This window comes from Ricinus communis, chromosome 10 (genome assembly GCF_019578655.1).
Source record: "Ricinus communis isolate WT05 ecotype wild-type chromosome 10, ASM1957865v1, whole genome shotgun sequence".
Taxonomy (NCBI): domain Eukaryota; kingdom Viridiplantae; phylum Streptophyta; class Magnoliopsida; order Malpighiales; family Euphorbiaceae; genus Ricinus; species Ricinus communis.
The window spans coordinates 12,157,742-12,179,380 of NC_063265.1; the positions used below are offsets into that span (position 1 = coordinate 12,157,742).

The window sequence follows — 21,639 nt, forward strand, 5'->3', positions numbered from 1 at the left end:
TCTCTCAACCACCATTTGCAAAGTGAATAAAGTAAACACAATTAAAGTTAAATGATTAGAATAAAATAAATTAAAATTTTATATGATCAAAACGAAACGTTATTCCGAAAAAATCTGATATAAGAAGTTGGATGACAACTTTGTCATCGCTCACGACCCGATTGCTATTATTTTAGCAAAAGTAGCAAGTTTGTAAGAATGCTTCAATGTGCTTACGGGTGTCCAATTTGGCAAAAGGGTGTAGAGAGGAGCGGCTCACTGGGTGGAATCTTCTCATTGCGAATCGGGTTAAACTCGAGTCAATACTGATGTCGACACTGCCGCGAGGGAGAGAGTTGTGGCAGGGCTGCTGCTGGAGGATGGCGCCACGGATCTGGGAGTTTTTATTTTTTATTTTTTCTTGGTATTTTTACCCTAATATCAATATCCCTTTTTCCAACTACTGTTAACAAGCAAGCATGCGGCAGCCCTAACGCTCATTTTTCGGCAACCAAACGCAGTTTACATTATAAAGATTACAAAGTGATAAACGAAATTGAACTAAGAAAACAGACATCCCAAGTTCGGAGACAAATAGTCACTTGAATTGTATATAAGCCATAAATGAATGATTACATGAGGATTCTAAACGTTGAATTTTATACGGGCAAGATATTGTGAGAACATGACGTCAATAGACCAAAAAAGATTTCATTCTGATATACAACCTTTCATGAAGTTCATTCTCATACTGTAACAGTGAACAAATAAAGCTTCAAAACCACAGCTAGAGCCAACTGCAACAGAAAGATGCTAGCTACAATCAAAAACCACCTTTCGCCTGCAGATTTAATGTGAGTTCGGAGATTAAGTGCCACAAAGGTTGCTGACATGAACCCTGCAACACCTGCAATCACCCATCTGAAAATTTCCAAGGGTACAATGGAGAGACACTGCAACCAAAAACATGAGAATTTCAGTTGACTCCAAATTCATATTGCAGGGTTCGTGAAATCTTCATTTGTTGCATAGAAAATTACAAACAGAACAGTCTCATGCTTCTCAATGAAGAATTGCTTCTACAAAAATGTAGATTATACATAAGACAAGATGACCAATTACAGAAGTCTGACATTGCTACTGTAAATTATCAAAACTTGCTGCTGAAGAACCAATTCAAAATCAGAATTTACTATCATATTAGTCAAATCCCGTTTAAGCTCTAATAGTTTTCTTTTTTCATCAGTAAGCCCGTTCTTCCAAAATTTAAGGTCATTTGCTTTAAATCTAACCGTTACCACCTGAATGAATCTGGCCTCCGAGAGTATTAATCAGTTGAGAATCACTTGGGCAACACACCCATATAGGTGTGATCTTCTGAACAGCAAGTTTATGAAACAGCAACATTTGACCAGCAATTTCTATACAAGGCAATTTTAACAAAATGCTTTTTGTGATAATTTATAGCTTAAGCGCCTTATCCTTCAGATCTATTTGTTGACTGGTTAATGAAAAGCTACAATCTCCTTATGGTTGTTTACATAAAAACAAAATTTATTGCTTGTGTTCCTTCTTTTTTTTTTTTTTTTTGCTTGGTTGTATTTTATCAAATGTATATAGGCAAAGATATAATAATACTTGAGAGAAAATGAAAAAGAAAAAACTTACCAGTGCTGGAATAAAGACGAATAGGGAGTAGCCGTAAAGACAAAACAATTGGGCAAGGCCTGATGGTGCTGAGAAGTACTTGAGGATTACATACAATCCAAGGGGAATAATGGTGACATAGCCATAGAACACACCAGCAGACCACGTCACCAGATTTATGTCATATTCCCATTTTTTGTTCTGCAGTTTGTGTGCTACATATGTCACAAAAGTGCCAATGGCAGCTGCTACAAAGATTAGGGTAGTGCATATCCAGAAAGGTCCATACCTACACAGATATTAACATTTAAGACACATTTCTTACCTACAGAATAAAAGCGAAGAAGAGAGAATGGACAGATGGGTACAGTAGATCCATTATATATAATGAATTTGCTAGGTCCATTATTTAGTGGCTTATATCTGCCAACCATAACTGATTAGCACGACAAAAGGGCTGATAAAAGCATAAGAATCTCATTGTCTTGCCATGCATTGATGACATTTAAAAATAAGAATTATAAAATTTAGTTCTATAAAGCAACAAAGAAGAGAATTACAATCTCAAGATTTACTACAACCTAAAGACATGACATGGGATCAAATTAATAACACAGTTACAGAAGAAGAAGTTGAGCATAGTATGAAAATTAGCTGACATGATAACAGTCACATTTTAAGCAGCACCTACACAATCCATAAGCATACATATGTCATGAAATTCAACAGTTCAAACTTCAAATAACTTCTCACTTCTAGGAGAGAAAGGTTCTAGTTGACATGTATTTGCTCTTGACATCTACTTTGCACAAATCCACTCTTCCAAGTTAAACCCTAATCATCATCAGCGAAGCCTTAACATACAAGCAGCTAAAGAGGCACCTTTTGTGAACACTAAAAATCCAGAAATACCAAACCATTGTATTCAATTGCCAAACTACAGCCATACCCTCTGAGAAATAGCATAACAACAATTTTACAGGTCAGCTTTCCAAGTTTCCATATCATCATATTAATGCAGGAATCTCCATAAATGTTGCATTTTGTGATTACAATACCATATCCGACCACAGAAAGCTCAATATCACTGTGGGCATGACTCAATTTTATAATACAAAGATTATCAACTATTATCTGAGAATATAAGCTAAGTGGTGAAGTCTTCTTTTGTTTTCTTGGTCAAACATCAATGAAAAATTTTACATAAAAGATACGTTTCAAAATCAATAACAGATTTCTGATAAATCCAATAATAGCACATAAAAACTCAACAATATGAAACAGAAAAAATGAGTCAGGTCAAGCAGAGAGAGCTCACAAATCTGGGTTGCCAGCAGTTTTCTCAGTAAAGGTTCCTCTGAATGGAAAAAGAGAATCTTTGATTCTCTCTAAAACATCTGTAGTGTCAATATCAAAGTATGGCTTATATGCAGCAATTGTGAACGTCCGAAACCAACCACCTTGCTGAGGTTCATCAGAACCAGAAACTGGTTTTGAAAATGTATCTGCACCAATCAAATTCTGGCCATTATATTGACCCATCTGCAATCTATGAGCAAGTCACTTGTGCTACCCACAAAGTAATGAAATTGTATGAAAAATTTTAGGCTGTGTTAGCAGCTTCAAGGAAGCTATATTCAAGCAAAAATTTGTGGGCTACATTTATTTCAATCAACATCTCCTAGCTTACTTTCACTCGGTTTGCCTGGAAATTGATATAGAAGAAGAGCACTCCCCCAATCAATTAAGGTCATTTCTCCTATTTTTGAGTAGTCTTAAGAGATTATCCAAAAACCATAGGGATTTCCCGGTGGTCCAAACCACGCCCAAGTTGCTAAAAATCTCTGCTTGATAGAAATCTTCACTAGTACTACCATGAGTCCATGCAATACAAATATGTAAGCCTTTAATATAAACTCCTACTCATGCTAAAATGTATACATTTTCTCAGTACATATATCAAAATCTAACTTTGCATAGTTGACACCAAATGAAACCAGAAAGCTTAAGTTACACCACAAACAATTCAATAATTAGACATATCACTATCTATAGCTATTCATAAAATTAAGACAGAAAATGAAATCATAAAGAAACAATATACAAACCATCAGCATCACGAGGAGGATGTGAACCACCGGAGATTTTCCCTTGTGCGGTTGATGGAGGAAATGTCTGAAGAGTTGAATCTGCAACAACCAATCATATCACAAAACTGAAAAATCAAAAATCAAACAAATTACACTAATTAGCAATTAGCCACACACCAGCATTCCTAAATTGATGGCGGTGCTTTCCAGAAACCAAACAACTACAGTTATCCAAATTGATCTATCTAATGAGAGTAATACCTGAGAATTTGACGGACACGTGGCCTGGATCTGGAACAGCCTAACGAATCAAAAACCAAAAAGAGATAATCAGATCTCAGTCTAATTCGTATTATATACATCAAAACAAATTTTTTTATAATAATAAAAAAAAAAAAAAAAAAAGAAGAGAGGAGAATACTTACAGGTACGGATCCCGAGACTTTTTGATTATCAAGACTTGTGTAATTCCCTGACATCATCTTTTCTAGTTTTCTCTTCTCTTTTTTGTTTGTTAGTTTTCTGTTTCAGCTACCAGATCTCGCTCCTCTTCTGGTTGCTCGCTCGATAGCTTCCGCGTTTGAGTTTGTTTTTGTTATTTTTTATTTTTTAGTTTTTATTTATTTATTCATATAGTATTAATTTGTCTTGCATGCAAGCGAGAAGTCTGCGTCCGGTAATAAGTAATTAAGGAGTTTAATACTGCGATTACTTAAATGATGGAACCAATTTCAGAATTGGGCCCATTTACATTGAAGATTCAACCATGGGCTGAAATGGCCCATTAGATTCATCATATGTATTTTTATTGAAAATGTTAAAAGGTGTGTTTAAAATTGTTGTTAAATGTTGGAAAATAAATTTATAATTTTTTATTTAATAATACTAAATTTCTTTAAAATAATTTGTAGTGTGCTTTTTGAAAAAATTTCTATTTCTTTTAAATAATTTTTTAAAATTAAAAAATTTATATTTTTTCATTTTCAATGCCAACGATTCTTAAAACTCTTATGGTTGTGTTTGTAAAAATGTCTTTTACCTTTAAAATTATAATTGTAAAAATACATTTTACTTTTTCTTTTAGTTTATAAAAATTAATTTTTAAAAAAATTAAACATATTAATTTTTGTTAAATAATTTTGATAAAAATAAATCATAAATTATTTAGTCTATTAAATTAAACAAAATCTGAACCTAATCCTTATGTTTATCCAATGTATCTCCACGCCATATTGGATATAAGGCTAATCCATTTTCTGAAATACTTTAAGTTTAAGCCTTCCAATAATGTAACAAAAAAATCAAATTTGTCACCTTTCTTCAAAGATACATATACCTTCCAAATTTCTCGTAACACCGACACCATATTAGTTTTCAACCAATTATTCTAACAACCAATAATAAATTAAATAGACTTTAAATAACAAAAAACTATAAAAAGATAATAATTTACTCACATATTTATCGCTAAATAATAAATAAAAAAATCTAAGCTCGATAATAAATAAAAAAATTTAAACTTGATAAACAATAATATGTCACGCCACCCTTTAGTTATAAATTTTTTTAATAAAATTCTAGTCCTATGAGGAGTTCTAGTCCAACTAAAAATCATAATCCAACTAGAATTATACAAGAGCCACTCAAATATGATGGACTAATGATTATAGCTTGTATAAAAAAATCCAAGAATACTTTAGGAGTGCTCGTGAAGTAAAAATTGAAACTTGAGTTGAAGATACAAAGTCCCAGTGAGATTGGGCTTAATTAAGACAATGAATCTCAAGATACTCTTATCAACTTAATTCAATACATGAAAGTATGATCAAGTTAAAATATGCCCAAAATAAACAAATCAAGTTATTTTGAGTCCAATACTTAAGCATGAGTCGCTTATTATATGTTACTTAAGTCCAAATGCCATATTTATTATATGGACTAGGGTTACACGAATTTTAGAAATATTTATTTATTTAAAAAAGTTTTTTAATAGTTAGAAGTCTTGTTTTAAGTTATTCTTTTAGTTTAAGAGTTCTATTCATAATCCTATTATTATTTGCTTTCTTATTATTATAGAAATAGATTTTACTACGGCCTATATAAGCTAGTATGAATTTCTATGTAAATGTTGGTTGAATATTGATTATTTTGGAGTTATTTTTTTTCTTTTTCTTTATGAACTTGGTAAATTTATCGCGTGAAGACTTGGTATTTTATAAACTTAGTTTAATTTGAACTTTTATTCATGTTAAACTGCCTTTAATTCTTTATAATTTAAGTTTTCAAGTACAAATTATTTAAAAATTTTATTGGAAGTTAAAATTTCTTCACTTGATTAGACGAACAATCCCGACACAAGTTAACAACATTCGTACGAGTCATAGATGGTAACTTTATAAAAATAGATTGACAAAGTGTTATAATAATTACGGAAAGAGAGGTTAATTTTAAAAATCTTAGAATTATATTGGTCCTCTTTCAATAAAAAAATCAACGTTTTTGGATGTAACCCTGACATAAAATTAATCATTGTCCTTGAATCATCCCTGTAAATCTTATTCCGGACATAGCACCTCAACACTAAAATCTGCTGCTGAAAATGATAAGCAGAAACTGAAACTTCATAAAAGAAACAAGTCTCTTTGCAGACTAAGAATTTTCGCAGTATATTATTTCTCACAAATTATAGTTTATCCTAGGACTAATTTTGTATCCCTGCTAAAAAACAGTTACCCTTCCAACTTGGGAGTATTTATTCTTTGCCATTTAACCTTCTTGTTTGAGGAATGAACCTGGCTTTTTGACAAAACCTGTCTATTTTACGGATATCAAATAGAGCTCACTATTTACAAAGAAATAAAGCATTCTATCAATGATGTACTTCTATCAGGCACTTTTTAGTCTGCTCCTTGGGACCAATAGGTACCTTCTGATTGCAAGTATGAGAACCCAAGTACTTCTGGAAATTTTCTCTTTGATCATCAAAAGCAATGCTGAGCTCAGTACAGTCTTCAAGATCTGAGCTTGCAATCCCTTGAAAAACCCCAAAACTCCTTCCCTTTTCCATATTGCACAGACGACTCCAGGCACCGTCTTCCTGGATTTTGATTTACCTTTCTTACTTTCGTCATCCGAGTCTGCTGCTTGAATCATTACCTTGCACCTGCATGAACAATGAATTTTAAATTTTTTTGGCTCAGTAAGTGATTAAATATCACTAAAATGATAGCCACTCACCTGATTGCAGGGTAAGTAATAACAGTAGCAATACTCTTTGAAACTGCACCCAAAACAAAAGCTGAAAATGCAGAAAGGGCTTCCACAGAGGAACTACTGTCTGCTGTATTCTGCTTTCCCTTGAGAAGTCTTTGTTTGAGCTGATCAAACACTGTATACTGCATTAAGAAGAACTCTGCTTAGTTCATCTCTTAAATCAGATTTTAACCTCAAAATGTATACTTTGAACTATAAGGCCAAGTACCTGAATTGCAGGATTAGAGGTCAACAAAAGAGAGATGCCAAGGCCATCAAATGCGTCGCCCCAATTGCCCTCTGTCAAAGTCTGCCAGAGCCCTTTTGATTTGCCAAAGGCACTTGTCTGCATCCTTGAGGAGGCAGTATCTAAGGGCTACACATAAATATAGACACGAACACAATCTAATATTACATTTTAACATTCAATATTCATGTAAAAATGGAAAAAAAATAAATAATTGAACAGGCCAAGGAGAAAATGGAGACAAATAGAAAAGTGGGAACAGCTAAGACATTTCAGAACAACAATGAGTATTGACTCCACAATTTCTTGGTCTTTTGCTTATTGTTGCTACTGTCAAGCACACCAATATGCCAAAACACTGATGCACAAAACATATGGAAAAAAATTTGTGATTTTCAGTATAAAATTAATGGTAATTGCAGTTATGTGATTCACATGTCACATACCAAGGATACCATATTCTGAAAGGTTATATACTGTAAAATTGTGATTTGCTTGCATATGCACTAAGAAAAAGTTCAAAGTAATTTGCTTGCACACCAGCATCAGTAGTTTCAAAAATCCATTTGTAACCTCTGAATGCATGACGTTTTAAGACATAAGCTATAACATTATATATATTGAGTTACAAGAAACTAGATATTAGAAAAATTATATTATTCTAAACATGGAACATTATTATTCTAAATTAGTGAGAGCATCTCAAGAAACATGATTGCTAGTTACTCACTTGAGTCACAATGGCAGTGCAAGCGCCAGCAGCAGCAGCAAGTACCAAGTTTGCTTTTGTTCCAATTTTTTTGAAACCACTTTTTTCCAGATATAGTCTTTTAAAGTAGCTGTACCCATAGAAGTAAACAAATTGTGAAATGAAAGACTGAAGATTTTTTGTCCCTAAGCCTTGGTAAAGGGAAAGAATTTGTCCATTGGATATCGCTTCAAACAGAACATCAGAAAGGTGCCTGCATAATACAAAAAACAAAATCAATAAACTACAAAAGTAGAAGTTTTACAACACAAAGTTCACTGACCTAAAATTTGTTCTTAGTATGGAACATTTGGCCAAAAGATTAACCTACAAGCCACCTAGGAATTAGGATGTTGTGAATGATCTACATTACACAATAAGGTAAAAGGCCATACCACAGAGAACAAAACTCACAAGTAGCACTTTCAATCCCATTAATGATTCATTGAAAGAGCACAACAGAAATATAAGAATAGATGGTTCAACCAACCAACAAAAAAAAAATTCCGATGCCAGTCACCTTAAAGAGATAGAAAAAATAATTTATCTTTGATGTAAAATAAGTTTCAGCAGAATTAATCCACAATGTTTTACAAGAAAGAATTCATCTTATGAAGATATTTCCAACCTCTCCATGCAATTCATTTTCTTAAGGAAGATTTAGAAGGAGAAATTTGGTAAACTTAAAAGCGACTAATGAGAAAAGATAATATATACTTCAGTCAGGTATTGCAGCATATGAACTGAATGAGTAATCAGGGAAGCAAGAAATGGTATTAATAGTCTAACAAGGAAGGCCATACATCCAGGGTTATCTCTATCAAGCATGTCAAGCTCATTATCATTGAAGCAGTCTCGTAGATAATTGGTCTAAAAAAGTAGCATTAGTTGAAGTATAATGCCTAAGAAAATGGCCAGTTAACATGCAATCTTGAGTCATTTTGTAAGCCCCTTCCAAAAACCAAGAGTGTATCACCAGAACCAAACAGACTACAATCCGTACTTGAAGAATTGAAGCTTGACAGAAGCACTAATACTATAGTTGAGCCTATGCAAGTCAGTCGTGGACCCATATCTGAAGCTTACCAGACACACTTAGAACCTCAAGAGCATTAAGGATATCCAACTAAATAAAAGCATGGCCCTTGCAAAGAAACATTAGAACATGGAAAAAAGTAAAGCTATCCACATGAGTGCAAAATATGCAAGGGGTTAAGGTTGACTAGTTAGAAATATCTCTCCAGCTCTAGATGCATCGCACCTCTCAATTGTCCTAAAATCATGACTTTATATTTCACACGCTTCTTACAGACATACGGACCAGATAGCACTCAATGGTCCAACTGGTGAAAAGATCGAATTCCACAATCATACAAATTTTATATATATATATATATATATATATATATATAATAACATAAACACCATAAAGAAAACTACCACCAACCTCAAAAAGAAGAAATCAACTTTTACATGAACGATATAAATACAAGTTTGAGACCTTGATTTGGTTCTATTTGAAACTTCAACGAGTTCCACAGGTTAAAAAACACACCGACAACATAAAACTAAGCAATTTCCAATCTACCCAATTGTGTTTACCGCTGGATCATGATCACACAGCATAAATGATACAAACCCAGATCAACAAAAAGACTAAAAACGAAACATGCAAAAACTGTGATAGAGAAAAGAGATGGGTAAATTACCTATATTTTCGCTGACCATGAGCACGAACCTCCGCTTGATATTTGGTCTTACAAGTATCAAGAGGGTACAAGATCGTTGTACTGAGTAAAGAACCAATGGCACCTGAAGTAGCCTCTGAAAGAGATTCGAGATCAACAGCCATGTCTTAAAAAGAAAAAATAAATAAATAAAGAAAGAAATCTCTAATGAAAGTTTATGCCTTTTTAACAAAAAATGGAGATAGGATCATTTAAGAACTTGAGATATAAAAGTTTGTGTATTTATAGTCAGAATGATGGAGAACAAGATGGTGGGTGGAAGAAGAAAATAAGAAACGGGAAGGTATGGGGAAAATGACGGAAACGCAAGAAAGTGTAAGTTGGATTTGGCGTTTCTTGGGAGTTTAAAAAACGTGATGCTACTGCGATTTGATTGTTTTCCGTTTAAAGAAAGTCAGGTTGATTTAACGGTGCTATCTGACGGATTGCACTAGAGGTTTTTTTTTTTTTTTTTTTTCAATCTTTGTTTTTGTTTTCTGAAAAAGATAAAGAGTTGTTCACTTGCACTCATAGTAGTGATAATGAGTGAAGGCCATTTTAATATGTCATTGTTTAAGTTAGATTTAATAAAATTATTTCAATAATTAAGATTTAGATATTTTAAGTTAGATTTAAGTTAAAAATGTGATCCATTCAAGTCAAGTTTACATTTTTTAAGATTCTATAATTTAATTATTTATTTGTTATAGAAATATACTATTTATTATGAGATCATATGCATTTTATATTATTAATCATGAAAATTTCAAAAATTTAAAAATATATCAAAATTTTTAATAAAATCAAAAAATAAATATAAAATTATTATTATTATTTTAAATTATTTAAACGAGTAACAAACCAAACTACTCCTAATCATAAATACTATAATTTATTAAATTATTTATTTAAAAAATAATTCATTTACTATTAAATTATAATTTTATATAATCGTATTATTATGAAACTGATTATTTCTTCAAAATAAAATAAAAATGTAGTATGAATTATTTTTTTCCAAGAAAAATAAAAAAAAATTCAATTGGTCAAAATGACAAAGTGCACGTGTTAGTCACGAGTGACTAGTACAATTTTTCTTTTCAGAACTTTGTTATAACCTATTTCTTTTTCCGTTGATGGAAAGTAAGGGAAAATAATAAATAAAATGAATGAAGTCACTATGGCGCGGGGGTGGGCCGTCAGCCGTTGTATCCTAATTACTTCTTACTTAGTGCGGTACATTTTTCACTTACTCCCAAAATTCGTTTTTCCTTTAAAATTTCAAATGCTAATATTTTACAATTTTATATTATATATAAATTCAATAGATAATATATAAATTTAGTATAATATGTTTGTATTAAGAATTAATTAAAATATAGATAAATAATTATTATAAGTAAGCAATTATTTAATTATTATATGTATTTTATAAAAGAAAAAAAACTAATAACCGACACTTAAATTATAAATTTTAAGAATTTGAATCATAAAAATTAAAATTAAATTTCCATGTGATATTGAAAATAATAAATTATAAAGATAATCACTTAAAAGAATGTTGAAGATAAGAATTTATTAATCTGATAGTATAAATAGAATATTAATAATTATTTATAGAAAAATTAAAATCATATGGAGTATTAAATAAGAAACCATATTTATTTATATAACTTATCTTTCCATATTTGTACCTTTAAAATATAATTTAATAATATAAATAACAAAATCAACCAATCACTTTTGTTAGATACAATAATACTTTATAGTTACAATTTTTAATTCCACTACTAAGCGATAACTATGCTATTAAAGTAACTTAAAAAATGAATTAATATTACTATCACATCGGATTGAAATTTATTAATTTATTTGAAAAAAATTAAATAAAACTAATAAAATTAAAAAAAAAAGTTAGTGTTATAGAATATAATAATTAATATAAAATTTATTAAAAAATTCTGCCTATTTTATTAGAATTTTATTTAATTATAATAAATTTTATATAAATTTGATTATGTAAAATTTTAAATTATTTTTATTTGATTTAAAGTATATAAATTTTAAATTTATAAAATAAATATTATATATTTTAATTAACCACACAGTATACAATTCAATTCAATAATATCGGAAATGGACTAATAAAAATGATAAATTATGTAACGTGAACAGTTAAAAATCGTAGCTTGTGTTAATGAAACCGTGGGCAGAAACTGTTTTGGGCTTTTTGGTATGCACCATCAAGCAATTCAGAGGTCAAAAATCCAATGGTCAACGCGCTATCCAGCTTCAATCTCGGCGGTCCAATTTTGACACAGATGATTTAAGAAAAGGCCCAAATTTTCTGGTGATGCGGCGTGGCTCTAAAATCAGAGTGAAACAGGAGATTACATTTTGTAAATTGTAATTTTTGGTACAGAGGCCAACATTAATTGTTGTCTTTAAAATTTCAGACATTTTCGGATCAAGAAATCGACAAAACGACACATAGTAATACGATGCCGTATCAAGAAATTCACGAACCGAGAAAAAAGAAAAAGGAAAAACCTTGTTGAGTTGTACTAGGCAATTTTAACTTCATCGTGAACCTTCATAGCCTCTTGCACTAATTTACTTCTTCTTCTTCAAGCCTCCATTAACGATAATATTAGCCACCGCAAAACCCCTTCATACTCTAGGGTTTCTGGTGGCTAACTAATTTTATTCCTTATCAGAATCTTACTATTTTTCAAGGTCTATTGCACTCTCTCTACTTTTAATTTAAATTTCTCATAACACCTGATACTCAAATTTATTATTTTATTCTTTTTAAAAAAGGAGTCCTAAAAACAGGTTTACACTTTTGCCGCTACGCAATCCCTAGTTTCTCAATTTAACTCCTCAAGCCCCCTCAATTTTCTGAAGTTATTGCATTCTTTTGCATATTTTATATATTGATTTTGATCAGTTAGGTTTTTGTTCTTTTTTCTTTTCTTTCTGGTTTTACAGTGTTGCTTTAAATTAATTTCTAAAAATGACGAAAGCTGCCAGTGCAAGTGCTAATCCAGGAGGTCGAAGTGGGGTCCGTATTGTGGTAGCTGGTGACCGTGGTACTGGTAAGTCAAGCTTGATAGTTACTGCTGCCGTCGATACTTTTCCGGCCAATGTTCCTCCCGTTCTGCCCCCTACACGGTTGCCTGAGGATTTTTACCCCGACCGTATTCCTGTTACTATCATCGATACTTCCTCCAGGTATTTTTTATTTATATATTTTGTTTTGAGCTACTAGAAGTTGAAATCTAATGCTAGATTGATTTTCGTGACGATATTTTTAGTGTTAAGTGATGGTATCAAAATGTGTGATTAGATATTTGAGTTTACATTGGGGTCATGAAATTTTTTCTTAAAGTAATGGAATTTTTATTGTACGTGTGATTTTAGAGTGGAAGATTCTGGTAAAGTAGCTGAAGAATTGAAGCGAGCTGATGCAGTTGTTCTAACCTATGCCTGTGATAGGCCAGAGACTCTTGATCGATTGAGTACTTTCTGGCTTCCAGAGCTTCGTCGACTAGAGGTTTCACTGTCATATATGCTTCTGTTATTTCTGTTTCAATTAAGAATCTCACTGGACATCTATGAATCATTTGTGGAGGAACAAAGTACCCATAGGCATGTGCTTTTGTTAAGCTGACTAAAATTCTTTTACCATTGGAATCTAAAACAAATTCTCACTGTTAGTGAAAAAATCATTATTCTAATTTTGTGGACTTCTCTCGTCAGCATGTTCTTGAAACTGTATCTCTTTTGTAGGAATAACACAAAAAGAGAGAAATATAGAGAGTGTGTTTGTGTGTCTTCCATATATTTCTAATGGAAACTTGTGAATGAGCAGGTGAAGGTGCCAGTCATAGTGGTTGGCTGCAAGCTGGACTTAAGGGATGAGAACCAGCAGGTGAGCTTGGAGATAGTGATGTCACCAATAATGCAACAGTTTCGGGAGATTGAGACTTGCATTGAATGTTCAGCATATAAACATATTCAGGTATATTTTGATGCCCTGTTATTGCTCTCATTTATCTTTTTATGCTTTTAAGGAGAGACATAGATCTTTAGAGTAACTTATTTACGATGTTATACTCTTTCACAGTATAGAAAAAAATGTCTTTTGAAAGGCATAAGCAGCATCTTTTTGATATGTTATTCATTGTTTAATTATTGGTCCTTCTGATTGCTCCATAAGATGATACTTTCGTCAACTTGTTATGAACACGGACTCATGTTTAAACTAACAAAGAGAAGGATATGATTTTAATTTCTTGGAGCCTGCAATTAGTTAGTATATCACTCTTCTTTGTGGTCCTTTAGGTGGTGTTTTTGACTTCTGCAATTAAGAATCTGATTATTAAATTTTGATTTCTCTTTGCAGATTCCAGAGGTTTTCTACTATGCACAAAAGGCAGTGCTTCATCCAACTGGTCCACTGTTTGACCAGGAATCACAAACATTAAAGCCCAGATGTGTGAGAGCCTTGAAGCGTATATTTATTCTTTGTGATCAGGACAGAGACGGCGCCCTCAGTGATGCAGAGTTAAATGACTTTCAGGTATGCATTTCCATTCTTTGGTCCATCCTCTTTCTGTATTTGTTTTCTACCCTTCTTTCATTTCTGTGTGGGTGGGGGTTTGATGTAAAATTCATTCAATATTTAATTTATGTCTCCTATCTAGACGTTAAAATTTTGGAATTTGATATATCAGCCTTAAAATATCTGATAACAGTCTTCAGAAGTTATGGGTTTCAAATGTCATGTCACTTTTTATGATTAGTGACAATCCTCCCTGCTCTGGTGGGGAGTGAATTTGAAGTCTGGGCTTGAGCACCTAGTAACCTGTGGGGGGTTGGATACTGATATGGTTCTGAAAGTATTTTGTGGTTGAGGCTTGTTAAAGATCTAACATTATGATTGTCATCAGGTCAAATGTTTCAACGCTCCATTACAGCCTTCTGAAATAGTGGGTGTTAAGAGAGTTGTGGAAGAAAAGTTACCTGGTGGAGGAGCTACTGATAGAGGAGTCAGCGAACGTGGTCTTACCCTGACAGGATTCCTGTTTCTTCATGCATTGTTCATAGAAAAAGGACGTCTCGAGACAACTTGGACCGTCCTAAGGAAATTTGGATACAATGATGATATCAAACTTGCTGATGAGCTAATACCTACATTCAAACGAGCTCCCGATCAGGTAACCTTTTGCTAAAGGTAAAACTGATCATCATATTGGCCATTTATCCCGCAGAATTTATGTCCCAATGACGCATACCATAGTCTTGAATTGGTATTATGTACATGGGATCTTCAGTCATATGTTTTATCATCTTCAGCAATTACCTTCTACTTGCTCTCGTTACTAACACTGTATGCTTTTATTTGGCTATATTACCAGTCCTTCTGTGACTTTGGACAGGGTGCTTGTTCAAATTGCTTATGTTTAGTTGTGATTTGTTGTAGAGTGTAGAGCTCACAGGTGAAACTATCGAATTCTTGAGGGGAATATACGAATTGTTCGACAGTGATTATGTATGTTACCATGTTTTCCTTTGTTCTTTCTCAATAATAAATGTAGTGTTCTATTGTTAATTTTCATTTTTTTTTTCTTGTGCAAGCACATCATTCACTTAGATTAGTCTGATGATTCTTATTGCCATAGTTTCGGAGTACTCAAAATTTGCTTTACATGGATATTGTTCTGACAGGATAATAATCTGCGACCTGCAGAACTTGAGGATATTTTTTCTACTGCACCAGAAAGGTACTCTAGCTTTCTCTTGAGGCATTACTATTACTATTTAGTATCTCTCGACTTACAAGTCAGTCTTTCTCCCATCTTTTTATTGTTTGTTTGATTTTGGACTTCTTTGAATATGGTGACTGTTTTATTTAAATTTCGTATTCACATTAGTATTGTTGATGAACACGTGGAACCTTCGCACATTTGTAAATGTTAATTTGTATTTCTGATGGATGTTATGATAAACTGGTTCTAACATGGTTTTTTGCCATCTAAGTGCTATTCACATACGGATTAGAGTATTTATTCTTTACTTTGTGTTTCCAATGTAAATATCCAACCTTATTCCTATATTACATTTGACAAATATTTTTTCAACTTCAGCCCTTGGGATGACGCTCCATATAAGGACGCTGCAGAAAAAACTGCATTGGGTGGGCTGTCAGTCAATGCATTTTTATCAGAGGTATTCATGTACTATACTCTCTCTCTCTCTCTCTCTCTGCCACTTGATGCTCGCTTATGCTGATTGTAATGACATATTTATACAAGTTTTCTTTTGTGCCATGCCCAACCAGTTTACCTATTATGAGATTTCATGTTGAACTGATAATTCAATATATGACAACTTACCATTGTTTCTTCCATTTAGTTGTATGTTAGGATGCATTAAAAACATCATGATTTTACTTATTTTTATATTTTTGGGGGTGGATTTACTTAGTTTTGTATTTTTGGGTGTGGGGGAGGCAGTGGTGGTTGGCTCATTAGCTTGACATCCTCTAAAAAGTAGCAGCATTTTAAACAGTTTGAATAATTCCGTCACTTAGTGGCTACACTTAATAAGAAATATATATGTTTCAGTGGGCCCTAATGACACTTCTAGATCCATCTCGTGCTATGGAGAATCTGATCTACATTGGATATCCTGGTGATACTTCTGCTGCTGTCCGTATAACAAGAAGACGGCGTCTGGATCGCAAGAAGCAACAATCTGAAAGAAATGTTTTCCAGTGTTTTGTCTTTGGACCTAAAAATGCTGGGAAATCATCATTATTGAATTCTTTCATTGGAAGGTTATTCTTTCAATCCATACCTGAAAGCCATATTTATTTTCTGAATCCATAGCTGAAAGAATGTATAAATTAGGTGAAGTAGGTAAGATTCTGTGTGATAATTAGTTTTCATTATTTATGTTTAGTAACTTTTTTGTTGGTAATTGTGAATGCAGGCCATTTTCTGAAGCTCCTTCTTCAACTACTGAGGATTCTTATGCAGTGAATGTTGTTGATCTACCCGGGGTATGTAGCGCAGCATAGTGTTTCTGCATCCTGAATATTGATGAGTGGATAGAATATGCCCCTATCCCTATGTTTGGACTTTGTGCTGTTTCTTTTTTCTCGTTTGAGGGTTGGAGGGAGAGTTGACTGAGGGTCATATATTCACATACTGTGATGGGATTCTACAAGCCCGCAGTTAAATCCCTGTGTGAAATACTTGAAGGGATGGGGTTGTGTGACAAAACTTAAAGGGATGGAATATTGTGGATACATATTTTGTTGCAAGATATGCACTCTAAATTTTGTTTTACTTCTCAGTTAATGGTTGTCTTTGTTTTCCAACAATAAAAGTTGGCATCTCTCATTTGGGGCTGCCAATATGTACCAGTTTGCCTATGTGGCTAGGTTAAAGACAGCCGCATCGGTATGCAACTTGAGTTGGATTCTAATGTTTTCCGCCTTCAGAACTTTATAGCTAACACACGGTCTGCATGATTAGTGTCCTCCATGATTTTGCTATTAACCCTTTGATATACATGATTCTTAGGGGTATAATACCTAGCTGTTTCTTTCCTTTCTTTACTTGCATGTCCTCTTTCTGGATTGGTGATTCAAATGCCTTGTCAACTTATACTCTATTATGGCCTCACTCTGCTATCTGACTAAAGCTGTTTGAGTGTTCTTTTTTCCTCAGGGAATTAAGAAAACCCTGGTTTTGAGAGAAATTCCTGAGAATGGAGTTAAGAAGCTGCTTTCCAATAAAGAGTCTTTGGCATCATGTGACATAGCGATCTTTGTTCATGACAGGTAAAGAGTAGGAACCTGTTAAATTTAGTCAATCTAATCACTGTAGTTGGTCATGTCATTTGCTTGTAAAATTTGATTTAGATACTATTATCCTGTCATTACGAATTAAGTTGCCTGCTACCTGAGCAACATTATTAAGTTCAACTTATTTAAGGTAGAGTGCTGTTGCAGCTCTGATGAGTCCTCCTGGAGGAGAGCAACTGAATTGCTTGTGGAAGTAGCTAGTCATGGTGAGGATACTGGCTTTGAGGTGCCTTGCCTAATAATTGCAGCTAAAGATGATCTAAATTCATTTCCCATGGCAATACAGGAATCTACAAGGGTATTTAGTTTCTTCATTGACTCTCTGCTTTCATGGATTCAAGTAGATTAAGTTAATTTTTATCATGTATGTTCTCAGTTTGAAAACGTCTGCTCGTGTAGGCCTTTGTCTTGATAGCAAGCGCGCTGATATATGTTGTGTGATTTTAGTTGTGTCAGTTGGAAGATGCTATTCACCTTTCAGACAGTTCTTTTATTGGTTAGCATGTTAGGCTTGTTGCCAAAATAGTTGTCCCAGGGAACAGTTAGCTTGTTTTCATGGTTGGTTTTGCAAGTATGAATATCATTGAGGCAGACTTAGTAACAGCCATTGTCGTTACAATATTTGGCTTTTGTAGGTTACTCAGGATATGGGAATAGAGGCTCCTATTCCCATCAGTTCTAAGATGGGTGATACCAACAATGTCTTCCGTAGGATTGTTAATGCTGCAGAACACCCTCATTTGAGCATTCCTGAAACAGAAGCAGGGAGAAGTCGCAAACAATACCATCGGCTTATCAATCGCTCTCTTATGTTTGTTTCAGGTGTGTTGATTTTCCAGGCTCCTAGCACTATCAAGTTCTCAGAGTAAATGAACTTTGGAACTTCGTTTTTGGAAATTTCTGATTTATTGATGTTGTTTTCTAGACATTGATATTTCGTTTTGTACTTGGACATCTACCATGTTAATGACTTTGTTTCACTTTTGTAGTTGGAGCTGCAGTGGCCATAGTTGGGCTGGCAGCTTACAGAGTCTATGCCGCAAGGAAAAGTACATCTGGATGAAGGCTAAAGGTTTACCTCATTTTGGATTTCTCATATGGCGTCGGGTGGTGGTTGCCAGTTGAGGGGTCCTGGTTGTAGAAAAATATGCATTTTATCCTGATGCTTGTTATTAGTTTTTGACATTTTCAACTCTTTTTCTTCATCAGGAATTAAACAGTTTGGGTGGGAGAGTCTCACCAGTTGAATGTTTACATATGTACCATGATATTAGTTATTGTGCAGGGCTTGTGCAATAATAAAAAAATTTTGCCTACTAGTACGTTTCCTGTTAGCCTTTCCATAATCTGCAATTTGTCTTCTGTAAATGCACTTTTGTATCTTTTGTTAGAATCATGACATTCTTGTAGATGATGGATGGTAGCGTTGACCCAGATTGGTGAGGTTGATAACTAAATTCAAGGATTCGATTCTTACAAGGTAGTTTTATTTAAAATATCAAGACAGGTATACAACTGCATAACCTGCAAACCACTAATTTTTTCAGTAGGAGCACGTTCAAGTTTTCCTGAAGGTGCCACGAGGGACTATGGCAATGCAACTTCGAAAGAGTAGAGACTTGGTCTAATTGTTTATCTGCTGCATTATGGAGCTACATGCTAATTGCCAAATGGTGAATCTTGGAGGAAGATTATTTTAGGCGCATGCAATGATGGTTCACTTGAGCGAGAATTTTTAGAATTCCTGATTCTATAATCTACAGTGAGCATTATTTAGGGAAATTCTGAAACCAAAGTGAAAAAAAAAAAAAAAAAAGAAAGAAAGAAAGAAAAAGAAAGTAAAATTCCATTTAGTTGGTTTGGTCATGTACAATGCTAAAAGATGGCTGCACCAGTTTGAAAGAGGAAAGCCATCAGTTTGAAGGAGTAAAAATGGTTGTCGAGACAGATTGAAAGATTGTGCCTGTTTCTTTCTTCTATGGTCAGTCCAGCCAATTTTCGCCCTTCTATTTTTCGTTCCAACTGTATTAGCATGCTTGTTACAACAAGAGAGTTGGTTCTTTTATTACGTGGCCCTCTGGCTCTGGCTGAAACTAGCAAAGGTGGATGCATTTTGGATGTCACTTCTGTTTTGGCGGCCTACTCCTTTAGGACCATGGACATGGATCGGCCTTTCAATCCTGTACTCTCCACCACATTCCCTTTCTAGTTTTAAACAATAACTCCTAAACGCTTCAACTGTTACCTGAAGTCTAAAGTCCAAATTGAACAACAACTTCGTCTCCATTCTATTCATTTCTGGTGTGCTTACTCCTCCGACTTTTGCATAGTAAGCATTGTTGTAACACCTGCAAATTTGAGTGAAATAGCCAATCAAAATAAGACCAATAAGAAGTGCAGTGCATTAAGTTCAGTCATCAAGTAAAGTCTGAAAAGCAATTTCATACTCCTGAAAACAACAGAATTCATCATATCAAAGTGAAAAATCTTACTTCTGCCACAAATTTTGAGCACAGTCAAGATTTAAGCTTTCTGGGTTTTGATGATAACAAGCACTTACTCATCATCCAGAAATTTTGCAGCTAGCATGATGCTTGTGATCAGAAGACGGTGTACATTGAGGGAAGTGAGGCATGCATCCATTCGACGAAGAAATCTCTCCACATATATGTAAGCAACAACAAAGCAAGACGTGCTGCACTTTGTGTACTTAAAGACACGTTCAATGTATTGTCTAATACTCAAGGAAGGTGATCTTGATCCATGAAAGACTGTAACGACATCTTTCCTTCTTGATCCTTCTAACAATCTGTCATTCTTTTGAGTTGACCTTTCAAGAACAGATGCAAGAAGAAGTAACACCCTTGGAGTTCCTGAAATTCTCCCACCAGATTCATATAATCCTAAAGCTGAATATGTTTCTGATCCAACCATAACTTCCATACCGTGTCAAATCTGCACATACACGTGAGGGAGGACTTGCTAAATATATCAGAACTGCCTCATAGCCACTAGATATTGTAAATTCTGAAATAGGGCATATCTTCAAGAAGATATATATTTATACATCAGTGATATAAAAATTGCTTTTCGAAATTGATTCTTTTCTTTCAGTTGAAGTTGTACTCGAGCATACTTATGTGACCTCAGAAATCAAGGAATTCTATTCTTAGTGGGCCAACTGGGAGAATCATTCAATCCTTTACATTGCACTAGAAAAAGTTCCTTAAGAGACTATGGGCACAACAAGGAATACTCCAACAGTATTTATCAAGTTACATACATGTGCTGCACAAGGGGATGAAATTATATGGGGTGGATAGGCATGCTCCTTCAATCTGTTTCCGGCTAGGGACAAAAAGCTTGAAAATTAAAGTAAAAGGAATCCAATAATATTTCATGTTGCTCTCAATCAGTGCAAAAAGTGCTGCTCCCTGGTTAGTGCAGAAACTTCAAAGATTTAAGGCATCAGAACACGTTCTCCACTTTGAGATTTGAAGTATTTATCACCCCCAAATATCAGTCCCACATACACTATATTAGTTAAACTAAAGGTATTAAATTAAAAAAAAAAAAAAATAAGGCATAAGACATATTACTGTGACATGGATTTTAAAACTTAAATGGTAATAACAAAAGAAAGTGAAGAACAAACTGGATTGCTAATACATTTTTTATAATTTTTTTTTTAAAAAGTTTGTTGGAGAACAAACTGGTGTGGAGTCTATAATATAGAGTAGTCATTCTTTTATACTCGTTATAGTGTACAAGAGAGAGTGTAGAAGAAAGGTCTTGATCTCGAAATCTCTTACTCCCATAAGTAAACGCTCTTATATTTGTACTAGACCTAAAATATATTAGAAATAAAATTGGGCTGGATAATGAATATACTTAGTCCATCATTGACCTGAAAGAAAGGGATTTACTCATAATCATGTATTAGACTCATTCCTCATACTGTTGGAATCTTTGTTGTTGGCTAATACTTTTCATGTCAATTTGTTAGATAGTTGGACCAGAAGCTGACAGCTCACCAGATGTGGACGAGGACATACTATGCCTACTTGATT

The 21,639-nt window shown here is 33.6% G+C and overlaps 4 protein-coding genes across 7 annotated transcripts; 1 reads left to right on the top strand and 3 right to left on the bottom strand.

The window, feature by feature from the left end:
- Window positions 1-562: 562 nt before the first annotated feature.
- LOC8285555 (protein YIPF1 homolog) lies at window positions 563-4,390 on the bottom strand. Of its 4 annotated transcripts, none has more exons than XM_048370039.1 (6): window positions 4,142-4,390; window positions 3,978-4,017; window positions 3,735-3,841; window positions 2,945-3,175; window positions 1,648-1,915; window positions 563-932 (listed from the first exon to the last, which is right to left on the bottom strand). In XM_048370039.1, exons 4-6 carry the CDS (start codon window positions 3,166-3,168, stop codon window positions 726-728), a joined length of 699 nt encoding a protein of 232 aa, XP_048225996.1. In that variant the 5' UTR covers window positions 3,169-3,175; window positions 3,735-3,841; window positions 3,978-4,017; window positions 4,142-4,390; the 3' UTR covers window positions 563-725. The 4 variants fall into 4 exon arrangements, with proteins under 4 accessions (XP_048225996.1, XP_048225998.1, XP_002512371.1 ...); XM_048370041.1 differs by having other exon boundaries at window positions 2,945-3,147; window positions 4,142-4,389; XM_002512325.4 differs by having other exon boundaries at window positions 2,945-3,131; window positions 3,735-3,815; window positions 4,142-4,385.
- A 1,967-nt stretch (window positions 4,391-6,357) lies between these two features.
- On the bottom strand, window positions 6,358-10,171 carry LOC8285556 (peroxisomal adenine nucleotide carrier 1). The gene is made up of 5 exons (XM_002512326.4): window positions 9,673-10,171; window positions 7,946-8,177; window positions 7,198-7,344; window positions 6,954-7,111; window positions 6,358-6,879 (listed from the first exon to the last, which is right to left on the bottom strand). Exons 1-5 carry the CDS (start codon window positions 9,813-9,815, stop codon window positions 6,603-6,605), a joined length of 957 nt encoding a protein of 318 aa, XP_002512372.1. The 5' UTR covers window positions 9,816-10,171; the 3' UTR covers window positions 6,358-6,602.
- A 2,061-nt stretch (window positions 10,172-12,232) lies between these two features.
- LOC8285557 (mitochondrial Rho GTPase 1) lies at window positions 12,233-18,888 on the top strand. Its single transcript, XM_015715106.2, has 15 exons — window positions 12,233-12,426; window positions 12,682-12,924; window positions 13,114-13,246; window positions 13,565-13,714; window positions 14,099-14,275; window positions 14,646-14,912; window positions 15,179-15,247; window positions 15,424-15,479; window positions 15,843-15,924; window positions 16,323-16,534; window positions 16,690-16,759; window positions 17,433-17,545; window positions 17,717-17,867; window positions 18,205-18,391; window positions 18,559-18,888. The coding sequence occupies exons 2-15, from the start codon at window positions 12,707-12,709 to the stop codon at window positions 18,630-18,632; spliced, it is 1,959 nt and encodes a 652-aa protein (XP_015570592.1). The 5' UTR covers window positions 12,233-12,426; window positions 12,682-12,706; the 3' UTR covers window positions 18,633-18,888.
- Window positions 18,889-19,397: 509 nt separating this feature from the next.
- Window positions 19,398-20,730, bottom strand: LOC8285558 (cyclin-P3-1). Its single transcript, XM_002512328.4, has 2 exons — window positions 20,130-20,730; window positions 19,398-19,917 (listed from the first exon to the last, which is right to left on the bottom strand). Exons 1-2 carry the CDS (start codon window positions 20,510-20,512, stop codon window positions 19,635-19,637), a joined length of 666 nt encoding a protein of 221 aa, XP_002512374.1. The 5' UTR covers window positions 20,513-20,730; the 3' UTR covers window positions 19,398-19,634.
- Between the last annotated feature and the right edge of the window lie 909 nt (window positions 20,731-21,639).